Source organism: Erythrolamprus reginae, chromosome 1 (genome assembly GCF_031021105.1).
Source record: "Erythrolamprus reginae isolate rEryReg1 chromosome 1, rEryReg1.hap1, whole genome shotgun sequence".
NCBI classification, from domain to species: domain Eukaryota; kingdom Metazoa; phylum Chordata; class Lepidosauria; order Squamata; family Dipsadidae; genus Erythrolamprus; species Erythrolamprus reginae.
The window spans coordinates 227,002,781-227,018,437 of record NC_091950.1 but is presented as its reverse complement, the minus strand read 5'-3'; the positions used below and the strand labels follow the sequence as shown (position 1 = coordinate 227,018,437).

General features: G+C 37.0%; 1 protein-coding gene across 2 annotated transcripts in view; it reads right to left on the bottom strand.

Annotated features, from left to right (window-relative positions):
* The window catches only part of LOC139156581 (protein FAM228B-like), a 37,371-nt gene extending 23,871 nt beyond the window's left edge, over positions 1–13,500 (bottom strand). The window contains exons 1-3 of one of the 2 annotated variants that reach the window (XM_070732392.1): positions 13,296–13,500; positions 5,662–5,772; positions 623–724 (exon numbers count right to left, since the gene is read on the bottom strand). In XM_070732392.1, the coding sequence (XP_070588493.1) occupies positions 623–724; positions 5,662–5,772; positions 13,296–13,388 (306 nt within the window). In that variant the 5' untranslated portion in view covers positions 13,389–13,500. The remainder of the gene's footprint in view (positions 1–622; positions 725–5,661; positions 5,773–13,295) is intronic. The other variant, XM_070732393.1, reaches the window with a different exon arrangement.
* Between the last annotated feature and the right edge of the window lie 2,157 nt (positions 13,501–15,657).

Below are 15,657 nucleotides of genomic sequence, written 5' to 3'. Positions count from 1 at the left end.
GTGACACTTCTGCGCATGTGCAGAAGCGTCCCAGGTGGGTGGGTGTAGTATCCCGCAGGTGGCACTATTGGTTCTTAGAACCGGGCCAAACTGGGAGCAATCCATCACTGGGTCAGACATTTAAACAGCATGCTATTTTTTTAAACAGCATATATTATTGAAAAGGACAATGCTTTTTTTATCACTGCAAATGAGTACGGTATTTAAAAAGGTTGGTTATACATTAGAGGCAGTTACACAAGATAAATTGTAAGAACCTCATCAATTACCTTAACTATAATAATGGCAATTGGGACCAGAATTCCCAATTACCCAATGATGTGGTTATAAACTGTGATGTCACATAACCATGGTGACAATGCAATTGCCAGAACTATGAGCCCCATAGTAAATACCATCCAGTCACCAAAATCATAACTTTGAATAATTGGCTGAACAAATGGTAGTAAAACAATAACTACCTGTATTGTAATGTCTCAAAAATCAATTGAGATAGCCTGAAATATTTGATTTATATGAGTTAATCAATGTTTCACTTCATTGTACTGGTAAAGTCCTGTGTCCCCCCCCCCCCCCCCGACAATTACTTTGAGATCTAAAATAAAATGTTTAATCCATATACCTGGTAAGATGTAGTAGGCGTCAATTCTGTTTTTTCTGTGAAGTCATCTTTTTTATCTAGAATGCTGGAGGTTCCAGTTTTTGTGGACCGTGATGATATGCTCTATTAAATTAAGGAGAGGCATTAATTCTACACTTATATGGAGATTATATCCTATTAGCATCAATCTGACTACACAATACAACCCAAAATCAAATTATATCAAGATTAGCTATATTGATTCTAAATTGTAATTTTCTATTTTTAAATTAACCTTATAAACCATATTTTAAGAATTTTTCCAGTTAAGATAACTTATCTGACTGCCTTTTTTCTATCTTTCATCATAATTATATAATTATCATTAAAGACAATACAGCATTACTGTATAAGATTTTCATAGTAGTTTTACATGTTGGAAGACCTAAGAAATGTATTCCAAACAGATGATTAAAAAATATTGGCAGCTTCCTAATTCCTCTTTCTTAATTTCATATTCTTATTTTACAAATTAACAGATAGACAATGCATATTGAATGTTTTCGTAGTTGTAAGGAAATCAATACAGTTGCATCTTATACTCCGAAAAATATGATATTTACCACTTAAATATTTCCATTGCCAATTCTAAGGCTGGTTATTCAACCTGTTGTTATTTGTTTGATATTCTTTATATTTAATTTGGTTTTTTTCATTGTGCTCCTTGACGTTTAGCACCAAGACTTGCATTGGAAGATGGACCTTTCCCAATGAGGTAGCCACTGTATTCTCCAGTTTATTTGGTATAGCTTGATTAAACTGTTTCTTTTTCTGTTGCTTGTCATATTTTAATCAGTATTATATCCATTCCTGTAGCCTTCTGGCTTGTACTAACCAGAGTGTTGATGTAACTTCAACTTCTAGTACTAGAGATTCTTGTAAATAGGGAGTATCATCTAAGGTATCTCAGATTTTGACATCTCTACTATACAATGTTTCAGTATACTCCTTCCATCTTCATATGAAGTCCTTTGAATTGGTTACTGTATATGTCCTTTGGCATCCTTCAACATAGTAATTAAATGTTGGAATTTTTTTCTGGATTCAGAAAACTTTTGAAAGACTACACTTGTTTTTCCATATCTGATTACAATCTTCAATAACTTTACAGAAGTGTTGAAATATTACTTCTTTTTCTTTTAAACAGCTCTCTGAAACTTTTAGCAATTATAGTGTAGGCAAACTGGCTTCTATATATTCTGTCTGATGTCCATGGATTGTTTTATTTGTCTGAAGACAAAGCTAGCTATGAAGAATCATTAAAGTGGCTGAAATGGATACATCCATACTGCTGTTTTATTCCAGTTTCTAACTACATTTTCCTCTTTCATGTTTCCAGCTACAGCATTCCAATCTCAAATCACAAGCAGCATATGTTGCTTACAATTCTGTATAAATTTCAAATTGAACTTGATCATAGAACTCATCAACTCCTTCTGCTTTTGTGATTGGAACATAAACTTAAGTGGTCATCATGTTAAGAAGTGTCCATAAACATCTAATCAATATTATTTGTCCATTGACTGCATTGTAGCCATTGTTCTTGCTATATTCTTCCTAACTATAAAAGCAATCCCTTTCCTTCTTTCATGTCCTCAGGACTAAAAAGTGTGATCTTACCCCCCCAAAATGCCCAATCCTAGTCATCTCAATTTACTGTTGCCTAAGAAGTCAATTTGCAGTTGTTTCCTTTCATCTTTCACTATATTTCGCTTCCCTTTGTTCCTGTTTTTCATGTTCCATGTTCCTATTGTAATTCTATATTTGTAGCTTCACATTTTATTTTTCAGTATGGCAACATTACCAGCTAAATGTCCCAAAGATTTTAATCTAACCGTATCATAACCACTTTTAGTACTTCAGTTTCTCAGCTCTTTTCCATTAGGCAGCTGTTTGAGGGACCATTTTTTGATGCACACCTCATCAGACTAAGCAAGAACTAGAAGACGGGCTGTCTTTGCTACAGCTCCTGCTTTATGGAATACTTTCCCCTCAGAGATTAGAATTTCCCTCAATCCTATTGGCCTCATAAGGCCTTAAAATTCTGGCTACATATCTGGGCTTTGGGCTTAGAATGTGTCAAAGATGCCATTTCTTGGCTTTACTGTTAGCTATCTGTACTTATTATTTAGATGTTTTTATTGTTTATCGCTTTAATTGTTTTAACCACTTTGTAGTTTTAGAATTATAAACCACCTGAGTCATTTGGTGGAGATGGGCAATTACAGAAGTTAATAAAAATAGAGAAGTGGGTTACCACTGCCTTGTCCCATGCATTATGAATGAATGCCTTTGCAATGTCAATAATAAAATCATTTGCTTCTGACATTTTCCTACAATGATGCTGTCCAATATAGATGCCTGATTACTTTAACTGGGCATCTGGGATGACCTTGAGTGCCCCTACTGGAAATGTATACATATATATGTGTGTGTGTGTGTGTATGTTGTTGTTGTTGTTGTTGTTGTTGTTGTTATTATTATTATTATTATTATTATTTATTAGATTTGTATGCCGCCCCTCTCCGCTCACAACAGTGATAAAAACAATACATGGTAACAAATCTAATAATTAAAATCTAAAATAACAATTTAACATTAAAAAGTCTAAAAGAAAAAAACCCCAATATATAAAATACATACACACAGTCATATCATGCACAAAACTACATAGGCAAGGGGGGGATGTCTCAGTTCCCCCAAGCTTGACGACAGAGGTGGGCTTTAAGTAGTTTACGAAAGGCAAGGAGGGTGGGGGCAGTCCTAATCTCTGGGGGGAGTTGGTTCCAGAGGGTCAGAGCCGCCACAGAGAAGGCTCTTCCCCTGGGTCCCGTCAGACGACATTGTTTAGTCAACGGGACCCGGAGAAGACCAACTCTGTGGGACCTAACCAGCCGCTGGGATTCGTGCGGCAGTAGGCGGTCTCACAGATATCCTGGTCCGGTGCCATGAAGAGCTTTATAGGTCATAACCAACCATAACATATTTTTGCTGATAATGAAAATGGAGACTGGTATAGATCTATTTCAAGCTATTTAGCTCTCATCAGTTAGACAGGGGGAAAAAAACCACACACACATACACACGACATACTGTACATTCCCAATGTTCTTTGCTTATACCACACTGGAACATTCTACCCCCCCCATAACGAGGCAGCACTGTAGGACAGAGGCTAGGTGGAGAGGTGGAAAGAGCTTAAAAATTACATAATTTAATTAGAAGTTGGTCTGATCATAAATGTTTAAAGAAGAGAAAATTTGTTGAATTAAATGGAGATAAATTTGTTATGATATAAAGAAGGAGGCCTCTTTCTAGGAACTAGTCACACATAAAATGGGTAACCATAGTTCCTTGACAGAAGGAAAGATTCAACTTTTGAAAAGTGATGTTGATTTAAAAACTAACATAATTCTTCTGCTAATTTAACATATGGAGGATATGCTCCAAAAAACCCTCATATAATCCAGACAAAGGTGTCCAAGCTTTTAAAGATTTATGCACCATATAAAATGAAATGGAGTTAATATTACCCAAGTTTACCTCTATTACGCCCAAGGTTCATTGAATATTTATCATATAAATCAAGGGTGGTTGTGAACTCTACCATAACAAGCATGAAAACAAAGTCACTTAAACAGCTTCAATTCAGTTTTATATTGCATCTTAACATGAAGTCAAATTTTTGTTGAAGAAACCAGTGCTTGCCTACTGATAGTGGCTGAGATTCTTCTTCTAATTTCTAATGTTCCCAAGTATGCATAATGCTCAAATAATTTTAGTAAATCAAGTCATTTCTAACTATATCCTCATGTTTTAGTCGTTTAATTTAAATTGGAAAAAGTCTTTTTCACTTTTTCAATTTTTGTCAAGCAAAAATGGGATGGGTCCCTAAAAGTTTTTAGATGCTGTGTAATACTTTTGGGATTTGCATAAATATTTACCATTGCATATTATATTCATCTTCCACCTTGAACTTGTGTCACAAGCAAAATATGGAAATATAGCTGGAAATAATTCTGCATTTTCTCTACATGTTGAGTATTAATGTCATATGACTAATTTACTTAAGGTGGGAAGTGAAAAACAGAAATAGAATAAGAACTTCCACAAAATTCTTTCTTGAATCAACTGAATAGCTGGATAGCTGGATATACAGTGATACCTTGTCTTACAAACTTAATTGGTTCCAGGACGAGGTTCTTAAGGTGAAAAGTTTGTAAGACAAAATAATGTTTCCCATAGGAATCAATGAAAAAGCGATTAATACGTGCTAGCCCAAAATTCACCCCTTTTGCCAGCCGAAGTGCCTGTTTTTGTGCTGCTGGGATTCTCCTGAGGCTCCCCTCTATGGGAAACCCCACCTCTGGACTTCTGTGTTTTTACAATGCTGCAGGGGAATCTCAGCATCGCAAAAATGAGCGCTTCACTGGCAACGGAAGTCCGGAGGTGGGGTTTCCCAGTGAAGGGAGCATCAGTGAAATCGCAGCATTGCAAAAACACCAAAGTCCTCGAAACCCCACCTCTGGACCTCTGTGTTTTTGCGATGCTGCGATTTCACTGAGGCTCCCCTCACTGGGAAACCCCACCTCCGGATTTCCGTTGCCAGCGAAGCGCCAGTTTTTGCGCTGCTGGATTCCCCTGCTGGGATTTCCCTGCAGCATCACAAAAACACGCAAGTCTGGAGATGGGGTTTTCCATGGAGGGGAGCCTCAGGGGAATCCCAGCAGTGCAAAAACAGGTGCTTCGCTGGCAACGGAAGTCCGGAGGCGGGCATCCCAGTGGCGGCGGTGGGTTTGTAAGGTGAAAATAGTTTGTAAGAAGGGGCAAAAAAATCTTAAACCCCGGGTTTGTATCTTGAAAAGTTTGTATGACGAGGTGTTTGTAAGATGAGGTATCACTGTATAGGTTTCACATTAAAACTACTGTACCACCTTGCATTCAAAAGGGGCACTATACTCTAATCTTTAATCATGTTTAACTAATTTAATTAATTAAATTAATAATATTGTAATTTTAACCTTTTTTGCATTAGCTCGTTTACTGTATCGATGCTTTGCTCCTGGACAACGAACTTTTATGAGCCAGTCTTCTCCTGAACTGTCACTATTTTCAGATAACAAGGAATCAGCCTGAAAAACAAAACATTGAAAAGTGCATTGTATAGCAGACATTTTACAAACCAACCAGCAGTAAATGCTACACTGCAGTTACTTCCATCCACTTCTCTCATCTCCAAACATCAACGAAAATTTCAAAAATGTTCAGCAACTTTCTAAATTATGAAATGTGAATCGTGCAAGGTATATATAAAAGAACTAAACACAAGACTTTATTAGAAGAAAAAGGCATTTAACTATTTTCTTAATTCTTGCTCACCTAAAGATTTAAGCAGAAACTGAATAAAGAGATCTCCACTGTGGCTGGAAAACAACCAAGTAATTTTTTCTAAAGCTGTATCTCAACTTTAACTGTTTGAAGCAAATCTGCAATAACTTCACTTCTGCTAGACTAGAAATGCTGGGAACATGCAATGATGACTATGACTATGAGCCATTTATAGGAGGTATAAAGGAGTTACAAATAGGAGGTATAAAGAGTCTGGAAGTATAGCTGACAGAGAGGTGTATAAATTGAGACAGAAGCCTCAAAAGAAGAAGAAATTGCCAAATCTGTAAAGAAGGGGGATAAAACCTTCTTCAGATATATTAGTGACAGGAAGAAGAAAAACTGCAGCATCACTAAACTTAGTACTGGGGATAATACATACATTGGTGGGAATAAGGAGATTGCTGACCATTTGAATAGCTACTTCTGTTCAGTTTTCTCAGAAGACAGTTTACAATATAATGCTATAGATGGATATAGCATTGCTTCCAGCCATAGGGATTCAACTCCAGTGATCTCAGAGGCCAATGTCTTAGAAGAACTTGAACAATTAAAGATAAATAAGGCAATGGGTCCAGATGGCATCCACCCAGAGTTCTTAAAGAACTCAGATCAGTGATTGCTACCCCCCCTGACTGATTTGTTTATAACCAATCTCTTTTAACAGGAGATGTTCCTGATGATTGGAGAATGGCCAGTGTTGTGCCTATCCACAAGAAGGGTAGTAGAGAAGAAGCTGGTAACTACAGGCCAGTTAGCTTGACATCACTTGTAGTTAAAATGATGGAGACTCTACTCAAAAAGAGGATAGGTCTTCGGAGAGGGGCGGCATACAAATCTAACAAATTGAATCTAATAAATTGAATAAATCAGCACCTAAAAACCAATAACTTATTGGACCCAAATCAGCATGGGCAAATCATGAGGGCAAATCATGTCAGACTAATCTCATTGATTTCTTTGACTATGTCACAAAGGTGTTGGATGAAGGTGGTGCCATGGATATTGCCTATCTGGACTTCAGCAAAGCCTTTGATACGGTTCCACATAAAGAGCTGATAGATAAATTAGTAAAGAGTGGACTTAATCCCTGGATAGTTCAGTGGATTTGCAGCTGGCTGAAGCGTAGATATCAGAGGATTGTTATTAATGGCAAGTATTCTGAGCAGAGACTGGTTACAAGCGGTGTGCCACAAGGGTCTGTTCTGGGTCCTATTCTTTTTAATATCTTTGTGAGTGACATAGGGGAAGGTTTGGTAGGGAAGGTTTGCCTATTTGCTGATGACACTAAAGTGTGTAATAGGGTTGATATTTCTGGAGGCGTCTGTAATATGACAAATGATTTAGCTTTACTAGATAAGTGGTCAAAGCAATGGAAACTGCAGTTTAATGTTTCCAAAGGTAAAATAATACACTTGGGGGAAAGGAATCCTCAATCTCAGTATTGTATTGGCCAGGGGTAGGCAAAGTCCGCTCTTCTATGACTTGTGGACTTCAACTACCAGAATTCCTGAACCAATCAGGTAAGCTCAGAAATTCTGGGAGCTGAAGTCCATATGTCATAGAAGAGCTGACTTTGCCTACCCCTGGTATTGGCAGTTCTGTGTTAGCAAAAACTTCAGAAGAGAAGGATTTAGGGGTAGTGATTTCTGACAGTCTCAAAATGGGTGAACAGTGCGGTCAGGCAGTAGAGAAAGCAAGTACAATGCTTGGCTGCATAGCTAGAGGTATAATAAGCAGGAAGAGGGAGATTGTGATCCCGCTGTATAGAGACATTTGGAATACTGTGTTCAGTTCTGGAAACCTCACTTACAAAAAGATATTGATAAAATTGAACAGGTCCAAAGACGGGCTACAAAAGTGGTGGAAGGTCTTAAGCATAAACCTATCAGGAAAGACTTAATGAACTCAATCTGTATAGTCTGGAGGACAGAAGGGAAAGAGGGGACATGATCAAAACATTTAAATATGTTAAAGGGTTAAATAAGGTTCAGTACGGAAGTTTTTTAATAGGAAAGTGAACACAAGAACAAGGGGGCACAATCTGAGGTTAGTTGGGGGAAAGATCAGAAGCAACGTGAGAAAATATTATTTTACTGAAAGAGTAGTAGATGCTTGGAACAAACTTCCAGCAGACGTGGTTGGTAAATCCACAGTAACTGAATTTAAACATGTCTGGGATAAACGTATATCCATCCTAAGATAAAATACAGGAAATAGTATAAGGGCAGACTAATGGACAATGAGGTCTTTTTCTGCCGTCAATCTTCTATGTTTCTATGTTTCTATTTGATGCTCCTATCTAGATGACAAAAAGAGTGCAAAGAGTTGAGATTTTATTCCTTCAGGCACTATACGTACTAAAATTCCCCCCACTTCAGCATAAACTCAAGTGGTATTAATAATAGTAAAGTTTTCCTTGAATTGAAATCAATGTCTGCAGTTTACAATGATTATGTCTATGTCGTTTATTTGGCAACAATATGAATGTGGTTTGAACAGCTTCTTTTCAGGTATAAATTTGACTTCTCTGTCTAATCTCCAATCTGGTCCTTCAAGTCTTCCGATGATGCACCCATTTGCACTAAAATTGAATCCATCCATTTTGCTATAAATGTTCTTTCCCCCCTTTTTCTTTCTCCCTTTCTCACTACAGTATTATAGACCTCTCAAGTGAGCTATATCTTCACACATGACCAAATTATGATAATTTGAGACAGATCATTTATTCCTCAACTGAGAACTCTGGACTGATTTATTTGATGATCAATTTGTTTATTTGCTTGACTATCCAATATATTATCAGGAGTCTTTTCCAACAAGTTCAAAATCAACAATACTCTCTTTTTTGTACCTAATTGCAGAATAGAATAGAATAGAATCTGGAAGGGACCTTGGAGGTCTTCTAGTCCTTCTTACTATATTTTTTGGAGTATAAGACAAACCTTTTTGTTCCCTAAAAGAGGCTGAAAATTTGGGTGCGTCTTATACTCTGAATGCAACTTTTTTGTAGCTTTTTTTCAAGCTTTAATTAGGTACTAACGATCCTCCTTGCAGGCTCTTTCATTGTTATTCTCTGCGAAGAATGTTTTCCAAACCCTAAGTTTTGCAGGCTTTCTTTCATTGTTCTAGTTGCTCCGAAAGTTTTTTTCCAACCATAACCAAATGCTAACAATGTTACCCGCTTGCAAGCTCTTTCATTGTTACTCTCTCCGAATAAGTTTTTTTTTAAAAAGCCCTAATCAGTGGATAAAATAATGTGCTGAAACTGACCAGACTAAGGATGCTAGTCAAATGAATATCTGGTAGGCTGATTGTTATCCCTATTTTCCTCTCCAAAAATTAAGGTGGGTCTTATATTCCACTGTGTCCTATACTCTGAAAAATATGGTAAGCCGGAGAACCTATACCCATAATGGTGAACCTATAGTATTTGTGCTAAAGGTAGCATACGGAGTCGTGTGAGGCCATGCGAGGTGTTGCCCTATGTCAGTCCCAGGGTGGATGGGCACCCTGGCCAGCTGATTTTTAGCATTCCAGAGGGCTGGGGGCAGGCTGTTCTCAACCTCCCCAGGCTTTAGGAAAGCCTCCGGAGGCTGTGGATAGGGAAAAACAGACCTAACGGGCCTACCAAAAGTTTAGAGGCTTTATTGAGGTCTGCATGCATGCACATGGGGGGGGCAGTGGGGGGGTGTATGGTAATTGGGGGGGGGGGGGGCATTGCATTATGGCCTTTTGGCACCCAAGCAAAAAAAACCTGATCTATACCATTTCAGACAAGTGACTGTCTAAGTCTCCTCTTAAAATCCTCCAGTGATGGAGCGCCCACAATTTCTGAAGGCAAGCTGTCTCATTGGTTAATTGTCCTCATTGTTAGGAACTTTCTCTTTAATTCCGGGTTACTTCTCTCTTTGGTTAGTTCCAATCATTGTTTCTTGTTATTCCCTCTGCTACTTTAGAGAATAATTTGATACTCTCTTCTTTGTGGCAGCCTCTCAAATACTGGAACACTAATTGCTATACTTGTCATTAATTTAGTCTTCTATATATTTAAGTTCCTTTTTTTCACTGCATCCTTTTATTTTCATTACTAAAGCTTTGTGGAAGGAAATATATATTTTCATTTATCATTTTAGAGGTTCATTATACCATTAAGTTTGAGAACTTCTGCACTAAGATAAAACTAAGCTCCTCTTAATTGTATATGCATTATGTTTGGTAAACAGTAGACTTTGCTTGCCTCTCAATGCAATATTATTGCTGAAGGACAGGCATTTTTTAAAAAAAAATAATTTTGTTGAGTTTATAAAACAATATATTAAAACTTACATATTTCTTTTAAACTATTAAAAGATACATATGCACACAAGTATTGTATGTGTTTATATTGACTTCTCCAAAGCCTTTGATTCAGTGGTCCATTACAAACTACTTCAAAAACTCAAATCCTATGGCATCTCAGTATCCCTTCACAGCTGGATTACTGCATTTCTGTCTAACGGGCAACAAGTAGTCAAAATAGGAAGCTCCATATCCACACCCGTCCCTGTTAAAAGCGGTGTCTCCCAAGGTAGTGTATTGGGACCTACACTCTTCATTCTCTACTACATCAACGACCTTTGCGATCTCATCACAACCAGCTGTGTTCTTTTTGCAGACAATATAAAACTCTTCAACACCACTGATAACACAACTACTCTACAAAAAGATCTAGACTCAGTTTCTGACTGGTCTAACACATGGCAACTCCAAATCTCAACCAGCAAATGCTCTGTCCTACACATCGGCAAAAAGAATCAGAACTTCAAATACAAACTTAATAAACAAATTATCACAGATAATCCCCACTCGATCAAGGACCTCGGAATATTAATAACTAAAGATCTAAGTGCCAAAGCCCACTACAACAACATCGCTAAGAAGGCCTCAAGAGTTGTTAATCTAATCCTATGTAGCTTCTGCTCTGGAAATCTCACACTACTTACCAGAGCTTACAAAACTTTCGCCAGACCCATCCTCGAATACAGCACATCTGTTTGGAACCAATATCTCATCTCAGACATTAACACCCTTGAAAATGTTCAAAGATACTTCACAAGAAGAGTCCTTCATTCCTCCACTCAAAACAGAATACCCTACGAAACTAGATTTACAATCCTGGGTCTTGAAAACTTAGAATTACAATGCCTTAAACATGATCTAAGTATTGCCCACAAGATCATATGCTGCAATGTCCTGCCTGTCAAAGACTACTTCAGTTTCAACCACAACAACACAAGAGCACACAACAGATTCAAGCTTAATATTAACCGGTCCAAACTTGACTGTAAAAAATATGACTTTAGTAATCGGGTTGTCAAAGCGTGGAACTCCTTACCGGACTCTATATCATCCCCTAATCCCCAACATTTTACCCTTAGACTATCCACGGTTGACCTCTCCAGATTCCTAAGAGGTCAGTAAGGGGCGTACATAAGCGTACTAGAGTGCCTTCCGTCCCCTGTCCTATAGTCTCTCCTATATCTCATATTTCTTCTCTACTATATCCTCTATAACCTTCATTGTGTATTACTGTGTATTGGACAAGATAGATAGATAGATAGATAGATAGATAGATAGATAGATAGATAGATAGATAGATAGATAGATATACTTGAATAAACTAAAGACTAAATAGTAGACAGAAAAACTACCCAAAAACTCCAGAAAAACTAAACATTATAATGACAAGAAAAAGTATACATAACCTTGAATTAGAATATTTTATTTAAAATTCACCTGATATATTACACCTGATATATTACACTTATTGAATATGCCTAGATACATATATTCAATAGTATTTATATGCTAAACCATATATCTTATTAACACACTATATCTGTATTTACACAAATTATGTCAAAATAAAACATTAATTTAATATGGTATCAGTTTCAGGCTTATGCTGTGTTCACAACACAATGAACAACAAACCTGCCAATTAATATCCTGAGGATATCATGCCCACTCATTCTATGTAGTTCATATTTCAATGTCGCATAAGAACCCCAAAAATTTGAATAAGTGCCATAAACCAGTAAAATTAGCTACAGATAAGCATGTCCTGTGATTTGTAATAGCAATAGCACTTAGATTTATATACCGCTTCATGCTGCTTTACAACCCTCTCTAAGTGGTTTACAGAGTCAACATATTACCCACAACAATCTGAGTCCTCATTTTACTGATCTTGGAAGGATGGAAGGAACCTTGAGTCGGTGAGAGTTGAACTGCCAAACTGATGGCAGCCAGCAGTCAGAATTAGCCTGCAATACTGCATTCTAAACATTGTACCACCATGACTCTTATGGCTTTTGGAGACATGCTACCAATGAAAGAAATCAGGCACAATGAAGAATCTTGTTGGCTGGCTTTGTTGTGGGTGGGTGCTTTTTATTAGATTTGTTTTGCTTTGTTTTGAGATTAGTACATGAAGAGCTATCTGAAATTAATCTGATGTTCTAAATTTATGGGGGAGGGAAGTTCCTCTCTCCATTAATCTTCCTAGCAAAAGTTAGCAGTCTTATAAATAATGCTAATTAATGTATAATGTATGTTATGTATTATGTATAAATTAAATTATGGTTTTAGCTAAACCATAACTAGTCAGGATAATCCATAAACTGTAAGAACTGAATTCATACACAACTGCCTGTTTATTTCTGAATTAGCATGTTGTGTAACATCCAACTGATTACAAATTTCTCACAAATACACTCTACTAATTTCACTAAAAATGTACTGAAGTAACAAACTCTTTCTGTTCCTAGAGTTCTTGAATCCATTAACGTTAATGGTTTTAAGTATGCCAAATTCTATAAGGAATCACACTCCAGGCTGGCCAGATATTTAATTTAATCTGAAGCCCACTAGCAGTCTTTATATAATGGACTAACTACATAATTAAGCAGGCACCACCATAGACTTGAACTATATCAGACTAGAACTATATCCTAACTATATCGGTTGTGGCAATATCTATACAGTTCTGTCTGAGAACCTACCCTTTACCAGTGCAGTAAAGGGATGTGCCAAGCCCTAAAAGTCTCTAACCAAGCGCGATGCTACTTAATTTCTGGAGGTCACTCCACTTATAGTCCGCCTTTCGGGGGGGGGGGATATTCTGAAATCCTGACACACGAGGTTCATTCCGAAGGTCTGTTCAACTCCTAAAACATTAGCGCGCCCTCCAGTTTCCAACTATGCAGCTCACAATTTCACTCACCCGTGTGGGTAGGCTCGAGGTAGATGACTCTATAGGCGTAGATGTCAAAGGTCCCAGATGGAAGGGACCCACGCCGTTCCCCGTCACCTCCATGCCCCCTGCCCATCCCCGTCCCGGGGGCAGAGTCTGCTTCGTTGCCCGGCCACGGCCCAAATTCACTGGCAGCGGTACTCCAATCCCGCCATCAGTTCCCTCCGCCAGGAGAAAAAAATAGTTCCTTCCAGCTCTCTTGTCTGAAGGCTCCAACTAGCGCATTGGTGATCAAAAACGGCAGAAGGAAGCACTTTTGCCAAATTAAATAACATAATGAAAACGGGGGGTCATTATATCTATGCATTTTTTTTTTCTTCCAAAGGAGATTAGACTGTATCCGTCCGCTTCAGTGTTGCTCGTTACCCATGGCAATCCCGCGACGCAATTGCTCTTGCTGTGATGAACTGGGGAAAAAGAGTCAGCCCGGCCGGAGGCTTTGTAAATGCGAAAAAGAAGCTCTGCCTTTATCTAGAAATTAAACTTATAGCTAATGAGATGGGAAACACCGTTGTCAAATTTTATGCGATCCCATTTTATATAGAACCGCTTTCTTCTTAGAGAAAGACAATGCGCAAGCACGCGTAGAGCGATCATCTAAGATTAACTTGTAGCAACGTTCCCAAATTCCTGAAATTTGCTTCAGGGATGAAACTAGCATTTGGGTTGTATATGCGTTATAAAGTTTAATATTATCCTCCCCTTCTATAATGAAAACCATTATCTTTATCCTATTACCTTTTGTGGTTTGATTCATGCCTATACTCAGAACAAAAACAAGTAGCTGTCAAGTACTAGTTGCACGTACATTGTGAGCCGCTCCGAGTCCTCGGAGAGGGGCGGCATACAAATCTAATAAATTATTATTATTATTATTATTATTATTATTACTACTACTACTACTACTACTACTACTACTACTACTACTACTACTACTAAGGGAATTAGAGAAATAATACATTTTGAAATGATTGCTGTCACCTTAAACATGTTAAACATAAACATATTATTTAAATTTATAATTACACATTCTTGTTGAAGTTGATTTATATTATTTTAACATGTTTATTAATTAAAACATCTCAAGAGCGTCTTTACAAAACAGTGCTAAATTTAAATTTAAATTTAAATTAGTTGGATGACTTTGGAGGAGACACTGAGCCCAACTCCCCTCACAGGGTGATAATAATAAATTTATTGTCATTGTCAAAACAACGAATTGTCATTGGCAACGAAAGTCATAATTGTTGTGGAGAAAATAAAAGGAAGAAGTGTTAGTTATGTTCACTGACTTGAGTTACTTCTAAGAACTGCTTTGGGGAGAGAGATGAACAGCATATAAATTTAATAACAAAAGTAAATAATAAAGGCAGGGTTAAAAAATAATTAAAGTCTAAAAATAAAAAAAAAACTAAAATAAATCTAAAAATTTAAAAAGCAGCAAAATTACTTTGCTTTAGCAATCAAATTGTTACGGGCAACCAATTTTTCTAAGACAGTAATTTATTTTATGTCACAATATCATTTTTAAAAGATTATAAACTTGTTACTTTTTAATTCAATCTATTTTATTAGTAGTATGTGTTCATATACTGGAACAGTGGCTCACATTCTTATACCTGTTTCTGAAAAATGCTCTGAAGGATACCCCAATATTATTTGTTCTTTTCTTATCCATTCTTGAAAGTTCATAAAAGTTCATGATGGAATTTGTTTATTACAACAGAAATAGGGATGTGCAGCTAATTCCTAATAATTATATGTGACTCTGTGTGTGTGTGTGAGAGAGAGAGTGATGTGTGCATGTGTCTATGTGAGAATATTTTTCATCACAAATTGGGATAATAATTCATGAAATTTCATATGACATTAGTAATCCTATTCTGTAATACCAAACAATTTAACAATTTTTAACTTAAATATGTATGCCCCCTTTCACTCATGGACCATATCTAATCTAGTTCACCCAATTTTTTAAAAAGAAATTTGAAGAATTCCTCCTGAATCAAGTTCCGTTCAGTTTTGTACCTTCTATAAAAATTCTTTCCCATACTTTAAACAAATAAAATTAAAAAGTAAAATAGAAATAAAAGCATCTTATTAGACTGTGATTCTCTATTACAGAATTTTCAATGAATTCACCAGTGTGTGTAAAAACTATTTAAATTCCAAGGGCGTAAATCAAATTAAATGACCATGAGATGGCAAAGAGGAATCTGAGCTTCAGGGGGTAATTTGCATACTCCTGGTGCATGCTGGGAAGAAGCTAAAAGATCACCGCGAGGCAAAAGAACACCGGGTTTGCTGACCAGGGAAGCAGAGGAAATCACCA